General features: G+C 48.9%; 1 protein-coding gene across 1 annotated transcript in view; it reads right to left on the reverse strand.

The window, feature by feature from the left end:
- Positions 1-17,635, reverse strand: part of BCR (BCR activator of RhoGEF and GTPase) — a 99,679-nt gene that overhangs the window by 24,502 nt on the left and 57,542 nt on the right. Inside the window, exons 3-8 of the mRNA XM_054288621.1 lie at positions 13,192-13,296; positions 12,501-12,686; positions 8,885-8,992; positions 7,442-7,502; positions 6,993-7,045; positions 6,510-6,650 (exon numbers count right to left, since the gene is read on the reverse strand). Coding sequence (XP_054144596.1) covers positions 6,510-6,650; positions 6,993-7,045; positions 7,442-7,502; positions 8,885-8,992; positions 12,501-12,686; positions 13,192-13,296 — 654 coding nt within the window. The remainder of the gene's footprint in view (positions 1-6,509; positions 6,651-6,992; positions 7,046-7,441; positions 7,503-8,884; positions 8,993-12,500; positions 12,687-13,191; positions 13,297-17,635) is intronic.

Genomic DNA, 17,635 nt, shown 5'->3' on the forward strand with positions numbered 1-17,635 from the left:
AAGCCTTCCCCTCCTGCCCTTGAGAGCAAGCTCCAGACAGGAAACTAGAAACACTGAGCTTTGAAAATAAATAAACAAACAGGAGGAGGTATGTTGTCAGTAGCACAAGAACACTCTCCACTCCTGCACAGAATTTCATTTGGGAGCAATAATAATAAGCAGGGAAAGATTTTCTGAGCAAGCCAAACCCCTGATCTCAGGTTTCTAGATCTGATGCATATTAATTACACTGCAAATCAGCTCAGCTCCTCTGGAGCAATGAGAATAGCTGCTTGCTGCCAGCTCAACCTCTGCTCATTGTTCGTAGGTGTAAAGATGTTCTCACAGCTTACTCATCTCTGCTCCCCAGCAGGAGGTGGCACTGTCCTTTCCCTGCCTGGCACTGACAGGGCACAGTCCTGGCCTGACCCTCTGGCTGCCTCTGCCAGGCACTGGCAGTGTGTGAGAAGAGCCAGGGCCCAGCCCAGCACCCTGCTGAGAGCACATCTCCCCCAAACCCGAGCAGAGAGCTCAGCCAGCCCATGCCAAATGACCCAACAACCTTCTCATTCCCATCTGGGGCTGAGGTGGCACTCAGTTTATTTGGGTTAGCACTCCTGGGAACCCAATCCTATCACTGACAGACACAGTGCAACCCTGAGGCAGCAAAAAGTCCCACAAGGAGAGCTGGGTGGAAGAGGACAAGCCTGTGCTTCCTAAGCTTGGCTGGAAGAGAAGGAAAGAGGTGAAAGAGATTTATTCCAGTCAGTCAGAGAGAAACATGGATCTTCCCAGAACCCTTCATTCTTCTGATCTCCTTGCTCATGGCAGCTAGTTGGGAAGGTGTCCCTCCTGGAAGCAGCATGGGTGAACTGCCAGAAGAGCAACCAAGCATCTGGGGAGGAGAGTACAGGAGAAAACATTTGTGGATCAAGTCAGGAAGTGTCTCCTCACTACCAGCTTTTCTTGGAAAAGAGAACTTTCATTAGGGCTGGGTAAAACAGGCATGCCCCAGGCTGCTCAGCATCCGTGGAGCTGAGGAGGGGCACTTCCAGCAAAGGGGCACATCCTTTGCTGCACATGAGTCATCTTGTGGGAGGTTCAGCAGGTCAGAGGGAAACAATAAAAGGATTTCCCAATGGCTTACCAGATCCAAACCCCACAGTGTGGGAGCAAAGGGCACCTTCCTGGCCCTCCTGACATGAGTCAGCCCATCCTCTCCCACCCTGGGGGAGCCAGCAGCCCCCTCAGACAGAGCTTGTGCCACTCAGAGGCCTGTGCCACCTCAGCTCTGCAGTTTGGAACCAAGACTTTGGTCAACTCCTCCCACCCAGGGCCACCAACAGCTATTCCTTTTGTGGCTCCTGTTAAATGGGGTCTCCTGAAACACAAGGGGTTTTTGGATGAGTGATCCTGCTGTACTGACATATAATAGCTCATGTGGGAAACCATCACTCTACCCAGAGTTACTCTGTTAAAGTAACCAAAGGTGCTAAAGATTTCCTGAAATACTCTGAAATAGCACTGACTACAGAAACACCAAATAAACATCCAAGAGAACATAGATTAGAGTGATAGGGTGACAGTGGCAGGAAAGTGGCAGAGTGACCCCCTCCCTTCCACAGACAGCCCCCAGGTCTGGCAGGTGTCCAGCACAGGAGCTCAGCTCAGCTTCAGAAAGATGTTCCAGGAAGTGTGAGAGAAAAGTCTTGATAACAGAGTGAATTAGGATCATCTTCAATCTCTCACACCAGGTCTGTGCTGTTAACTTCAGTGGCTCTTGCAAAGCTCCTGTACTGGTGCAATACAAGTTCCACATCTCTTTTCCAGGCCCTGCTTTTCTTTGCATGTTTTCATCTGCTTCTTCTCCCACCCACCTCAGTGCTCTGAACAAAAGAGCTCTCCCTGTACCTTTCCCAGAGCTTGGTTATCCTCTTTGGATTGCTTTTGCTGTCCTCCTCCTCCTCTTACCTCTGTCACTGAGCATCTTCCCCTCCTCTGCCAGCAAGCTCACGACTACCTGTGTGCTCATCTATTCATCCTACAGTGTTTTTGTGCCGTTTGCATATGATAAATCCTGCTGCTGTCACAGACTGATTAACTCCAGGAAGTGTGGCCAGCTTGTCTGAGGCACATGACAAAAACTGGAATTAAAAAACCTACTCAAGCAGCCCCACAGCTGCACAAAAGGCCATCTCCCCACTTGTGTGCTGAGGAAGGAGCTCATCCCATGTGCTGACAGCAGAGGCCTGCAGCGTGCGTGGGTGAGAGCCCCAGGAAGGGCTGGGACGTGTGTGAGGCACAGGGAGGAGGGGAAAACCAAGAGATGGGTATTGGCACATGTCAGTGAGGAAGAGGTGGTTTGGCTTTCTGCAGAGCGTAGGAAGAAAATGATTCCTCGTGTGTGTAAGTGTGTTGCAAGACCAGCACTGCAAAAATAAAAGGGATGCTCTGCCTAGGGAGTTAAACTGGCTGCTCTTTGAGCATTTTAATGGCCTCTTTCTTCTTCCCAAAGCTCCTGTCACCAGGAGCTCTCTGGCTCCAGCTGTAAGACAGAGTGTGAAGCAGCCAGGATAATTTCTGAGTGCTCTATTGCCAACATCTGCCCAAGGCCCCCAGGAGCAGTGGGCACCAGGCCCCACACTGTGCATGGCTGTGTCTCAGCTTCACTTCCAGCTTTTCAAGGGCTTCAGTTTGCACTTCTGCTCCCTTGCACATGTCCCTTGTCCTTTCCCTTCTCTAGCACACTTGGTCCTCTACAAAGTCAAGCAGAAGCCTAAGGCAATGCTAGCCAGTCCCTTGACTGCAGTTTAAAACCAGATTTAGAAACAGCAAAGCAGCTTGCCAAGCAGCCTCTCCTCTCCAGGGCAAGGACAAAGGTGTACAGTAGCACAAGCAGATCTGTGATGTGATCTACTGGGCTTGTTCCCAAAAAAAGCTGTCAGCTCCCCTGGGTCTGGACCAGTGCTGATGAGAGCAGACATGAAGCCACTCAGCCAGCAGTGACCCAAAACTCCAGGCCCCTTTCCTCTGTGCTGCTGTGGATCACACAAACACCAGTGTGAACACTTCAGAGAGGGTGGGAGAGCATGGCCAAGGCAGAGTGGCAGCCACCACACCCAGGCTGGTCTGAACTGCCCTGGAACAACACCCTGCAAAAAGAGCACGAGAGGAGCAGCAGTCAAGGAAGGGACCACCACCTCTCAAATGAACTCTGCAATTTTTTGCTGTTTCATTAATTCCTGCTTTGCACAAATGAATTAGCTGGAAACACCAGCCTTGACCTCTGGCAGGCACTACAAGCACTACACTCATTTGCATCTGGGCTTAGCTGACAAAACCCCAACATGCAGTACCTAGAGCTGCTCTGTTAATATGACTAGAGAAGGTTATTACTGCCCTCCTTCTGCACGTAACAGTGGCACTTCCTTCATCTCAATGCATTTGTTTTCCTTCTCCCCCAAGGCACCATCCCCAGCAGAACCTTAACCTCATTCCTTGTTTAAACCAAGACAACAGTGGTGCAGAAGGATCAGCAGTGACAAGAAGATGCCTCTTCCATGCCCCCAAGGGCTGGGTGACTCCACCACTCACAAGGCACAAAGCACACGGCTACTTAGACTCCCTCCCCCTCCGTGCATTTGCTTGGTTGTTTGGAGGGTTAGTAAAGTGGATATCTGTAGATAATTCATTAAAAAAATGTAAAAAAGGTAAAACAATAACAGTAGAAAGATGGGATGAAAATAAGGGAGCAGGAGAATGTGGTGGATCAAGCTGAATGGAAACCCCAAAGGCCAGAGATGCCCCCTGGCTCCCCTGTGTTGCCAGGCTGGGGCTGAGGCTCTGCTGGCTCCTCTGTAACACGGCCCTCAGCAAATCTGCCACAGTCAGCAAGGACCAAACTCTCTGTTCACAGGCTCCCTGCACCAATCCTGCCTTCCCTGCTGCAGCTCTTTCTGGCCCTCTGGGGAGGGATTTTACTCCCTTTGTTCCCATCTCTTTGTACTACCTGAAACACTCATCCAGCCCAGCAAGTCACACCACAGGACAGAAACCTCCCAGTTCCTATGCATAAGTCTAGATCAGAACAAAGCCTCTGGAGCCCAGCAGAACTGGGGGGCTGGAGTGCAGGATGGACACCTGGCAGCACACAGGGAGCCCAGCAGGCAGGGCAGGCTGAGTCAGTGCTCCCAAAGCAGGGAATCACCTCTGCAAAACACAACAACACTGTGCTGATGAGCCTGTCCTCTCTCCTGACCTGCACTCCCCTCCTTAGCAGCCTGTCACTAGGGAGATTAACAACTGGCTGCTTTCCCCCAGTTCAAAGCAATCCTGAAAAAAAGAGCTGGAGCAAGAGGCTGGCAAAGGAGATTTGATTCCTCCCCACAATACACTCAAAAGGAAAAAATATTCCACATAAAAGGCAAGGACTGTGAAAAAAGATAACTGAGATCAGCACCTAAGCAATACATGAGAGGAAAAGGCTATTTTACCCTCCTTCCTTCCCACCAAGGAAACTTCAATGGGAGGAAGACAAATAATGAAAAAAGCCATCAAAGCAAGCTGGTGATTCATTAAAATAAAAAATGCATTATGCATTGAGAGCAGTCAATTAGGAGATGCAATCCACACACTGTCCTGTCACCCCGGGGGAAGCACCAGCAAGGCGAGTGGGAGGAAAGGATAAGTAGAAAAGGAAAGATTTACAGGCATAAACAAAACCCAGTTATGACCCCAAGCTGAGCAGCTTGTAGGAAGGAACAGCCATCACTAACCCACACAGAGTAGCTGGGAGCAGATTTGTGTTTCTGCATTACTACATGGAGAGTGAGCATACCTACTCTCAGGACACAGAGGGTTCAGCCGGGGCACTACTGCTTTGATAGAAGTGGGATATTGAATAAAGCAAATATTCATGGTCAGATTCCCAGAGTGGAAGGCAAGTCCTTTTCTTCCCTGGGCTCAGGAAAAGCTGTGTGCAGTGAGGAAGGGCACAAAGGCTTCCCATTCCCTTAGCACACCCACAGCCCTCTCCTCTGCTATGTTCTCTTCCTCCCTCCCCACATCACACCTGGAGTCACTGCAGGAACAGTGAGAGTGTGACCAGGCCTGCTGAGCCCGTGCCTCCCCTCCTGCTTTCTGAGATCTGACAAATACTGCCCCAAAAAGGCATCAGCAGGATCATCCTCCTGAGCCCCCTCCTCTGCCTGGCTCTGGCTCCTCATTAGGATTCTGCATGACACCTTTCAAAGGCTGCATCCCTCACGGAGATGCTGACAGACACCAGAGAACACAAACTGCTCCCTCCCCTGCGAGGGGCACTCCAGCCTGTGCTTTCTGCTATGACTCAATCAGCAGCCACTTTAACGAGGCCATCCCCTGTCACTGAGGCACTGGTGACTGATGGCTCAGCTTCTGCCTCAGCCTCCAATTGCTCAGCCCCTCCTCTTCTTCTCTCAGCTGGAAGTGTCCTCAGTTGACAAAATGAGACAATGAGCAAGACTTGCAGGACAAAGTGCACCAAATTCCCAGAACTGCAGCTTCCAGCAAACCTTTTGTCAGCTGAAAATCAGTTTAACAGCTAAAAGCAAGCATGTTTAGCTGTCAGGATTTGGGAATAAATCATGAAGGTTCACGGTATCTTAACAATCTCCTGGGCTTTGTAAGAGATGTTTTTGTACAATTTGGGTCACTGCTGATCAGCCCATGTCTGGAATGCTGCCACAGCTCTTCTTGCACCTTTACTATCTGAGCTGCTCCTCCCTGTGTCCAATCTCCTACATCCTTCCCTCTCAACCCTTCTGCCAGTCCTGGCCTTTCTTTACAAGGAGGGACTGAACCCCATTTTAATGGACTTACAAGGCAGCTGAATCAACCACTGAGGAACACACACTCCACCACAGAGAAGCTCCATGGTCTCCCTGCACAACACTGCATGCAGGTGAAGGATCTGCACATCTCAGACCCTTCTGGGTGCAGTGCAGCTCCTTACAAAGCTGAAAAGGGTTATATTACACTCCCAGGAGTCAATCATCTCTCTGGCATTCCCAACACATTCCATTTGTTTTGCTTTCCAGTCATATTTACAACACTCTCCTTTAGAATAAAGATGCAGACAATTAATTTTATGGTGAAAATTAAGATGCTGGAAAACAGCTTTTCCTAATCTTTCATGACTTCTGATGTTCCCTCATCTTTTTCTCCTTCTAGGCTTCCTATTTGGTTTCAGTCTGCAGGTAAAACACAAATCCATTTAGTGCATGGCAATGTGCATCACAGGAATTACGAATGACAAATTATTGTAACAATGCTAAGGACAAAACTCTGATCACACTTCTCCTCTTGGTTTCCAAACTGTTTTCTGAACAGAAAACAGAGGGAGCTGTACCACATCCTTTAGAGAACAAGGACATTGGATAAACTGTATCTTAGCAACAAACAGCTTAAGAGCAGAACTTCCTAGTCAGCTCTACTGAAAAGACATAACCAGTATTTAGAAACTGAGAAAATAACAAGACAGGAAGACTCACCTCCCCTTTCTTTACAGTCATGGATTGCCTGCGAGGAGTGATCTCCTCGTTGATGCTGGAGAGGAAGTTCTGTGAGATCCTCAGAGCATCCTGCAGCAGGGGATGGTCAGGGTGGCTCACAGGGGTGTGCTTGAGCAAATCCTGACAGAACACAGAGAACACAGTCACAGGCAGCACTGGAGGGCAGGAGAGCCTGAGCACCCCTAATCAGAGCTGTAGGACAAGATGCTCCAGCTTCTTCACACAGATGAGAGTAAAGCTTTATCTCTAGATAAAGATAAAAATACCCTGCACTTCTTGGTGACATCACTGCAAAGATAGCAGCATCCTACCATAGACTCCATCTCCTTGGTGTAAAGGGAAGAAGCTCTTATGCAGCTCAACAGGTTTATTTTTGCAGTCCTTCAGCTCCATGGAAAATGTGAAGGTCAAAGAAAATAGGACAGGGATCTAAAGTTTGAAAACTCCCCTTCAGATACTTACATGCAGGACAAGTGTGCTGCGGGTCACCCGATCCACTGGCTTGTACAGCAGAGCTGTGGAAACAAAGCAGCAGGAATGTCAGGAACAGTGAGTGTGGAAGCTCCTTCTAGCATGGGGTGTCTTCTACTCATGTGCACAAACACAAGCACTGTGGAACCTGATCTTGACCAGGCTCCCTAAATGCCCCCATAAACCCATCACTGCTGGGGTTGCATTTGTGCAGATGTTCTCTTAAAATCCCAACAGCCCAGTGGCTGGGCTGGCTTTGCACAAAGACACTGATGAGGTTTGAAGCCAGGAGGCACCTCCCCATGCAGGCAGCCTACTTAGCAAAAGGGAACTGACTTCCATAACCCTCCAGCATTAGAAAAGAAAAAGGGAGGGTGGAGGTTTGGCAACAGCCTCCACACAGTGCTGACAGACCAATCTCCTCTCCATGGATCACTCACTTTCCAAGGAATTTTTCGTCGTCTGATCTTTAGATTCCTTTGTGCTTCTGGCCTTTAGATTCTGAAAGAGAAAGAAAAGCCATGTAGCAGATGGTCAATCACCTTGAAATGTCACATGGGAACACAACAGCCTATCTGCTCCTCCAGGGGAAGGCCTAGGTGTGAAAGGAGGAGAGCCCTGTCACAGTTCAAGTCAGTGATGGAAAAATGCACTTTCCTCCTTGGTAAATCCACCAGTGCCATGTCACAGGCACCCACACATCTCAAACATGAAGCAATGTTCTTAGGAGCACCTGTCAGTAGACATGCAGCAAAGCAGGGAACCACCTACAGCAGTGGGGATGGGGGAGTTTTTAAATCACCTGTAGAAACAAGACATCCATAAGCACACAGCCACTGTCCAGCACCAATAAATAAAGTACAGCACTGGCATTCAATAGCCTCAGGTTACACTTCTGACTCCTGGACTCAGAGCTGGGTGACCTTGACACATCAGATCTTCCACAGCAGCACAGGAACACTGTCTGTGACTCTGCTCTTTGCCATGGGCCATGCCATGCATTAATATGTCAGCTCCAAAATCCTCACCAGGACACAAATGCAGAAGTACCATTATTCCAAACACAGTAGATACTGATATGATTCAGAATTGTTTGTCAGAAACAGCAAAACGGAGAGATCATATTTTACCTCTTTCTCAAGTCTCAAGGGACATATGATATAGAATGTACTCAGGAGTTTTCTCAGAGCACTAAACGCCCCTGGTACTGCTCAGCTCTGATGATTTATCTGATTGTTTTTATATGAAATTCATGTTTTCTTGGCAACTGAATTCTTCAAGAAATAATCACTGCAATATAAAGAGTCACTGAGACCATGCACTGCAGGGAAAGCTCATGGTCTGAGAAGCCTAAAAATTATTCAAAATGCTTTGAGACAGGTACTCCTCTGTCAGGGAGGAAATCAGAGCAGGCCAAAGAACAGTATTATAGATTTATGGTTGACACACTTGCCTTTTTCATGAGAGAATTACCCTCTCCTCTCCCTGCCAGTGAAGCCTGCAATCCCACTGACAGCCACTGTGCAAGCCATTGAGGATGGCTTTTATACCACAGCCAGAATCATCATTAGCAGAGAAACATCTGAGAAACTCACAGGGAGCTTTCCCTTCTGGAAATGCATGAAGGGGGCACAGAGCTGGAGAAGTTCAAAGCAAAGCCAGTTTCTAGCAGATTCCCTGGGTGGGACAGCACACAAAGGCTGTGTCTGTGTCTGTGACCAGCCCAGGGCACAATTCAGTGTAAGGACCCGAGCTGAGTCTGTGGGAGCTCACAACTCCTCCAAAGCCAGGGCTGCAGAGGTACTTGGAGAATAGACAGGAGTGACATGGCACGGGATTAGTCAGAGGCAGACAGCTCGTGTGTCTGAGCACCGTGACATTACCTCAGAGATTTCAGCAAACTGAGCATTGGCTTGGCAGCATTTCTCTGCTGTCTCCATGGCAACCTCATAGTTATCCACAAAGGCCCGGTACACTCCCAGCTGGCTGGCCTGCAGGAAGGAAAACAAAATGTAATGAATGCTGGGGAAGAAGACAGTTTGGGATGGTCAGTGTTGGTATCCAGTGACCAGGTCATGCTTTTTTCACACCAAACAACTGCAGGGAATGCTGAGCAGGCCCAGAATGACATCTCTGACCTCTCAACTTTGTCCAACCAGCACTGCACCCAGTTCCACCCTCTGCTGAACAAGTTTACTTGTGAAGGATGTGAAAGCCTATGAGAGTGACACATCCTTATTTCTGACATCTATTTTTCCCTTCTAAACTGCCAGATTAGTATCTATTAATATTGCAGCTCATTGATGTAACTGGAGCTGCTGGCTTTTGGCCACAGCATATGAATCAGGGAGGAATGATTCAGCCCAACAGCACAAATGTGACCCCAGTAAGCTACTTGTTGGCCTTTGCATGGTGGATATACTAAATCAAACCCAGATAGCACCCATATCTGCCTTAGTGAGCATTATTATAAGGGCAGCAGAGTGCTGGAAATGCAGAAGAGGGCACAATCCGTTTGGATGGCAGTGACTGGGGCACTAGGTGACAGAAAATGGCACTTTTTCCAGCAGAAGGAATATGGAATTGGTCCAGAAGAGGATGGAACAGGCCCCAGAGTGCAGTAGTAAGTCATTATTATCACAGAGTCTTAGTACTGATCCCGTTTGCTGACTTAGGAACTTCAGCCATATTCATGCCAGAGAACACAAGATCCAGCCTGGGGAATCCCTGGGCAGGCTCCAAGCTTGTCTGGAGTGCAGAGCTGGCTTTGTGCTGCAGAGCTGCCAGGCTGGGCTGGGCACCCCTCGGCAGCCTGAGGGCAGCAGCCAAGGGTGCAGCAAGGGGACACTGCCAGGGCTGCCCTCACCTCAGCACTGCTGCAGCACACGTGCAAGAGGCAGAGCAGGAACCTCCCACTGCTCTCTCCCATAACCACTGTGCTCCCCACTCTCTGTGGAGCTTTGTGCCAGACGTGATGGAAGAGAAAAAGCCACTCCCAGGACAACATTCCCTGCACAAACTCTGTTAACAGGGCTGACAAAAGTGAGCTATTTCCTAGGTAACATTTTACTGAAAGACTAGAAACCAATCTCAACCCTTACACAAAATTACACAGTTATGACTGAAGCTGAAGAAAACTGTGCTCACTTATACCAAGGATGACCCCAGCAGCATGGAGAGAATGAAGTCTGGTTTTGCCACTGAGGCTCCATCCTGTGAAGAAGCTGCTGTCAGAATTACTGACCATTTTGAGGGCTTATGCCACTCAGATTTGGATGATGCCAGCTAACATGGCAGAGCTTTAAAGTTTCTCCTTTCCCATGCAGCTCTTTCATTTCCTGCTACTCCTGAACAGTCTTTCTGAGCTTTCATTTTCCTCCTCTGAATGTGTCATCACAAAGACATCTTTTTCATTAAAAACTGAGCTTCCAATTAAAGTAATAATGCTCACACACCGTTTTCACGCTGATTAATTTTTTTTTTCAATTAAAAAGAACTCAGTGAAAATGAAACAAGAGTTGGTACAAATGGTTGGCTTTTGGACATTTTTTGTTTTTGAGGCTTATCAGTGAGGATGTTTGCTAAATATGTCTTCATTTCTAAAAAGAGCTCTAAAGAGTTTCCTTTCTCGCTATAAAAAAATATGCACAATTTATTCTCCAAAAATGAGGAGCGTATTTCACTCCCACACGCCTGGCATCTTTTCTTTTTCTCAACAGGAAAAGGTGTACTAACAGTCAATTTGATGTTGCAAATAGATCATGCTTTGTGCCAGAACACACAGAATTCTGAAACTCTTTGCATCCACTATCTGTAACTCCAATCTACTGTGCTGTTTTTTGCGTGAGTACAGAAAATTCATGTCCCCAGGGACATCTGGATATTTCGGTGTTTATCATCAGCCTGCATGACATGGCCACGAGTAAACAGTCTGCTGCACAAGATTTGATGTACATCCAGTGGAGATGCCTTATAAAGCCTGATGTTCTTGCTGTCTCTCTCTTCTAGTTGCTTCCCAGTGCCTGCCAAGAATTATTAGCTTTATCTCATCCAGCAATTCCCACCACTGCTGTACCAAACCACCCGAAACTAACACTGCCATGCCAGCTCCAGGCCTCCTGCACTAGGGCAATTTGTTCCTTTGTTTCCAGTGCTAATCCAACAAAATCATCAATTCTGTCACAAATGCAGAAAAATCAGGGGAACATAAGAGCAGAGGAAGGGTTGAACTCCTGCACCCAAGATCAGCCAGGAACAAGAAATGGTCTGAAACAAAAGCCTGAGTAGGAGTGCAGTGAGTAGAGGGCTGCTGGGCAGCCCTGCCAAGGAATATGTTCAGGTCTTCTCCAGTTAGTGCTGTTCCCATTGCTGCACCACAATTCCAGGGCAGCTTATGAGGCTGCCACTTCCAGCAGCCTTCTGTGTCTGCTTCAGCACCCAGCAGCAGCTGGGTTTGTCCTCTCAAACCAGCTGCTCAAATTGCATACCATGAACTGTTCATCAAGGCACCAACTTGACCCCTCCTGGCTAAAACATGCTGGCAGTGAAAAGCAGATTCCTGCATTTTCATCTTGAGCTGCTGGCATGTACAGAAAGCATCATCCTCCAGGCCAGCTCCCCCTGCTCCACAGGGGATGGGGCTGATGCTGGGCTACACAGCTGCTAACAATTGATGGACCCTGGCAAAGCACACTCCCCAGCCAATAAACCCCTCACTGGAATGTCACTCCTACCCTGAGAACCAGAGGCACCTCAGGAATGCAGAGCTTCTTTTCTTTTCTAAAAAGGAAAAAACAGCTCCTTTAATCCTTTGCTCTCTGCACATGCTAGGGGAGAGGCTAAAGGGGCCGAAAAAACCTCCTAGAATGCAAACAATTTGTCATCTGGCTCAGAAACTCAGCAATTTTAATTCAGCCTCAGGAATATGCTGTATATGTCTTTGTCCTTTTCTGCACTCAGAGAATTTTGTTGAGGTTGCTTGGAGGATTCTCAGCTGCAGGTTCACTGCATCAGCACAACAGCAAGGGGAGCAGAAAGGCCAGGACAGTGGCAGAGAAGCAAAGCCAATGGTGATGACCATAAATCAGCACCAGGCAGAGCAAAACACCAGAGAGAGAGGAAAGGATGAGTGGGGGAGTTCACAGCAATAAGGAATGCTTTACTACTGGTGTTGAGAAGTTCACTTGGCAATACTGCCCCTCTCCCATCTCCAGCTAAAGGAAACACTTTTTGGACTCCGCAGAAACCCTGTAGATTCAACATTTATGTGAAATTGTATTTATTTTACCACCACAGCTTGGTGCAGTCTTTAATTAAAGACAATGAAAGAGCCACTTTTGCTGTAGGGCCTCCACTGCAGTGGCAAAGTGAGGAGGTGAGAAACCTCTCATCTATTCCAGCCACAGACCCCTTTGTTCTCTGCAGTCACCAGAGGGAACCCTCAGCTCCTGGGAGATGGGTGAGGGGTCCCAGCACCTCTGGTGATGGCAGCTGACTCACCAGCTTCTGGAAGAGGTCCCCAACACGCTGCTGGTGACTCCACTGCTGCACTCGGGGAAAGAGCCCATCATAGAACTCCTTGTGGATCTCATAGAGCTCAGGCACTTTGAAGAATATTGTCTCAATTTGCTGACTGGTCAGCACGGGCTGGGACGTGGTGGCAGCAGCTTTCAAAGGCTTCATAGGCTGAAATGAGGAAAGAAAGAAATAATTGTCATGCAAACCATGAACATTCACCTTTGCCACACTGCAACACATCCCTCCATAGAGTTATTTTTCATCCTAATGAAAAGTGAGATCTGCATTCACACAACTCCTAAAGGCTAGACATGAACAAGGTCTCTCATGAGGATCAGCCATCCCTGGTAGGTGGATTTTCCCTGGTTATTAATGCTGCAATTAAAACCCCTTTGCACTCCATTTCCCTAACCTCTGTCCAACTGTACAGCAACATTTAATAATTAGCACAGATAGTTAAGAGAGCTCCTGGATACTGCCACATTAACAACTCCCAAACTCTGCTACATCCACTCCCTCCTGTAAGCCTCCCTCTCTACTGGGGGTGTAGCAGGTACCTTCTGCACCCAGCAACTTGTGACTATGGCATGTGGAGCTCAGGGAAACTCTGAACAGAAGCAGCAGTGAAAATTCAAGCCCCAGTGTTTGCACTGGCACCTGGCCCCAGCCTTACCAGCAGCAGGGCCTCCAGGTGGCTCAGGTAGGTTTCCTCACTGGCCAGGATTCCTGACAGGACCCATTTTCTCATCTCCAGGCCCTTCTCCAGGTCTGGCTCACTCTACAAGGAAGTTGTTTAGGAGAAAAAAAAAATTAAAAAAATAAAGAGCAGGTTGCAGGGAGAGTAAGAAAAACCCCAAGAATGAGGATGAAGAGTAAAAGACCATTCAGTTGACCAGAGCACACTTGGTTTTTCAATTTACTTTCAGACTAAAAACCAAAACATCCGCTTGTGATGAGCATCTTGTTTCTAGAAATATGCAAACATAAAACATAAAAGAAAAACATAAAGAAAACAAAGAAATTTTTATTTACTAGCAACTGATACCACTTAGATTATTTACAGTTTTCAGCTGTAGTCATCCAACTGTGGTGTCTCAATTAGGTGCCCAGACCTCTTCACAAAATTCAAAACATGGAACTTAAAAATTCAGAATTCATCCTCCTAAACAAATGTTAGGGCCCTTGTTCTGTGCAATGCCCTCCCTCCTTCCATGGGAGCTCTCCAAAGCTGTATTTGTGAGCAGACAGGATCACTCCTCCTCTGTGTCTGTGGGCAGACAGGATCACTCTGTGTCTGTGGGCAGACAGGATCACTCTGTGTTTGTGGGCAGACAGGATCACTCTGTGTCTGTGAGCAGACAGGATCACTCTGTGTGAGCAGACAGGATCACTCTGTGTCTGTGGGCAGACAGGATCACTCTGTGTTTGTGAGCAGACAGGATCACTCTGTGTCTGTGAGCAGACAGGATCACTCTGTGTCTGTGAGCAGACAGGATCACTCTGTGTGAGCAGACAGGATCACTCTGTGTCTGTGAGCAGACAGGATCACTCTGTGTGAGCAGACAGGATCACTCTGTGTCTGTGGGCAGACAGGATCACTCTGTGTCTGTGAGCAGACAGGATCACTCTGTGTGAGCAGACAGGATCACTCCGTGTCTGTGGGCAGACAGGATCACTCTGTGTCTGTGAGCAGACAGGATCACTCTGTGTCTGTGAGCAGACAGGATCACTCTGTGTGAGCAGACAGGATCACTCTGTGTCTGTGAGCAGACAGGATCACTCTGTGTGAGCAGACAGGATCACTCTGTGTGAGCAGACAGGATCACTCTGTGTCTGTGAGCAGACAGGATCACTCTGTGTGAGCAGACAGGATCACTCTGTGTCTGTGGGCAGACAGGATCACTCTGTGTCTGTGAGCAGACAGGATCACTCTGTGTGAGCAGACAGGATCACTCTGTGTCTGTGAGCAGACAGGATCACTCTGTATGAGCAGACAGGATCACTCTGTGTGAGCAGACAGGATCACTCTGTGTCTGTGGGCAGACAGGATCACTCTGTGTGAGCAGACAGGATCACTCTGTGTGAGCAGACAGGATCACTCTGTGTTTGTGGGCAGACAGGATCACTCTGTGTCTGTGAGCAGACAGGATCACTCTGTGTCTGTGAGCAGACAGGATCACTCTGTGTGAGCAGACAGGATCACTCTGTGTCTGTGAGCAGACAGGATCACTCTGTGTCTGTGAGCAGACAGGATCACTCTGTGTCTGTGAGCAGACAGGATCACTCTGTGTGAGCAGACAGGATCACTCTGTGTCTGTGGGCAGACAGGATCACTCTGTGTCTGTGGGCAGACAGGATCACTCTGTATGAGCAGACAGGATCACTCTGTGTGAGCAGACAGGATCACTCTGTGTCTGTGAGCAGACAGGATCACTCTGTGTGAGCAGACAGGATCACTCTGTGTCTGTGGGCAGACAGGATCACTCTGTGTCTGTGAGCAGACAGGATCACTCTGTGTCTGTGGGCAGACAGGATCACTCTGTGTCTGTGGGCAGACAGGATCACTCTGTGTGAGCAGACAGGATCACTCTGTGTGAGCAGACAGGATCACTCTGTGTCTGTGGGCAGACAGGATCACTCTGTGTGAGCAGACAGGATCACTCTGTGTCTGTGGGCAGACAGGATCACTCTGTGTGAGCAGACAGGATCACTCTGTGTCTGTGGGCAGACAGGATCACTCTGTGTCTGTGGGCAGACAGGATCACTCTGTGTGAGCAGACAGGATCACTCTGTGTCTGTGAGCAGACAGGATCACTCTGTGTGAGCAGACAGGATCACTCTGTGTCTGTGGGCAGACAGGATCACTCTGTGTGAGCAGACAGGATCACTCTGTGTCTGTGGGCAGACAGGATCACTCTGTGTCTGTGGGCAGACAGGATCACTCTGTGTGAGCAGACAGGATCACTCTGTGTCTGTGAGCAGACAGGATCACTCTGTGTGAGCAGACAGGATCACTCTGTGTCTGTGAGCAGACAGGATCACTCTGTGTCTGTGAGCAGACAGGATCACTCTGTGTCTGTGGGCAGACAGGATCACTCTGTGTGAGCAGACAGGATCACTCTGTGTCTGTGAGCAGACAGGATCACTCTGTGTCTGTGAGCAGACAGGATCACTCTGTGTGAGCAGACAGGATCACTCTGTGTCTGTGGGCAGACAGGATCACTCTGTGTGAGCAGACAGGATCACTCTGTGTCTGTGAGCAGACAGGATCACTCTGTATGAGCAGACAGGATCACTCTGTGTGAGCAGACAGGATCACTCTGTGTCTGTGGGCAGACAGGATCACTCTGTGTCTGTGAGCAGACAGGATCACTCTGTATGAGCAGACAGGATCACTCTGTGTGAGCAGACAGGATCACTCTGTGTCTGTGTGAGCAGACAGGATCACTCTGTGTCTGTGGGCAGACAGGATCACTCTGTGTCTGTGAGCAGACAGGATCACTCTGTGTCTGTGGGCAGACAGGATCACTCTGTGTCTGTGGGCAGACAGGATCACTCTGTGTGAGCAGACAGGATCACTCTGTGTCTGTGAGCAGACAGGATCACTCTGTGTCTGTGGGCAGACAGGATCACTCTGTGTCTGTGGGCAGACAGGATCACTCTGTGTGAGCAGACAGGATCACTCTGTGTCTGTGGGCAGACAGGATCACTCTGTGTGAGCAGACAGGATCACTCTGTGTCTGTGGGCAGACAGGATCACTCTGTGTCTGTGGGCAGACAGGATCACTCTGTATGAGCAGACAGGATCACTCTGTGTGAGCAGACAGGATCACTCTGTGTCTGTGGGCAGACAGGATCACTCTGTGTCTGTGGGCAGACAGGATCACTCTGTGTGAGCAGACAGGATCACTCTGTGTCTGTGAGCAGACAGGATCACTCTGTGTGAGCAGACAGGATCACTCTGTGTCTGTGGGCAGACAGGATCACTCTGTGTCTGTGAGCAGACAGGATCACTCTGTGTCTGTGAGCAGACAGGATCACTCTGTGTGAGCAGACAGGATCACTCTGTGTCTGTGAGCAGACAGGATCACTCTGTGTGAGCAGACAGGATCACTCTGTGTGAGCAGACAGGATCACTCTGTGTCTGTGAGCAGACAGGATCACTCTGTGTGAGCAGACAGGATCACTCTGTGTCTGTGAGCAGACAGGATCACTCTGTGTCTGTGAGCAGACAGGATCACTCTGTGTGAGCAGACAGGATCACTCTGTGTCTGTGAGCAGACAGGATCACTCTGTGTGAGCAGACAGGATCACTCTGTGTGAGCAGACAGGATCACTCTGTGTCTGTGAGCAGACAGGATCACTCTGTGTGAGCAGACAGGATCACTCTGTGTCTGTGAGCAGACAGGATCACTCTGTGTCTGTGAGCAGACAGGATCACTCTGTGTGAGCAGACAGGATCACTCTGTGTCTGTGTGAGCAGACAGGATCACTCTGTGTCTGTGAGCAGACAGGATCACTCTGTGTCTGTGAGCAGACAGGATCACTCTGTGTGAGCAGACAGGATCACTCTGTGTCTGTGTGAGCAGACAGGATCACTCTGTGTGAGCAGACAGGATCACTCTGTGTCTGTGAGCAGACAGGATCACTCTGTGTGAGCAGACAGGATCACTCTGTGTCTGTGAGCAGACAGGATCACTCCGTGTCTGTGGGCAGACAGGATCACTCTGTGTGAGCAGACAGGATCACTCTGTGTCTGTGGGCAGACAGGATCACTCTGTGTCTGTGAGCAGACAGGATCACTCTGTGTCTGTGAGCAGACAGGATCACTCTGTGTCTGTGGGCAGACAGGATCACTCTGTGTCTGTGAGCAGACAGGATCACTCCTGTGCCCCTCCCCAGGTGTGCACAGCCTGACCCGGCTCCACAGGGCTGCTCTTCCTCCCACTTCCCTCTATTCCCTGAATTATTTTTCAGTGCCACCTAGCACAGTGCCTGTTGCTAGTGAGAGGATGGAATAATCAGCATGGCTTGGAATGCTCATGCTGATTTTCTTACTGGGATCCCATGAAGGAGTTCTTAACCAGAACAACTGAAGAAAGAGAGGGGGGAACAGG

This window comes from Melozone crissalis, unplaced genomic scaffold, assembly GCF_028551555.1.
Source record: "Melozone crissalis strain CALT ecotype California unplaced genomic scaffold, PUWL_Pcris_2 ptg000063l_1, whole genome shotgun sequence".
Lineage (NCBI taxonomy): Eukaryota > Metazoa > Chordata > Aves > Passeriformes > Passerellidae > Melozone > Melozone crissalis.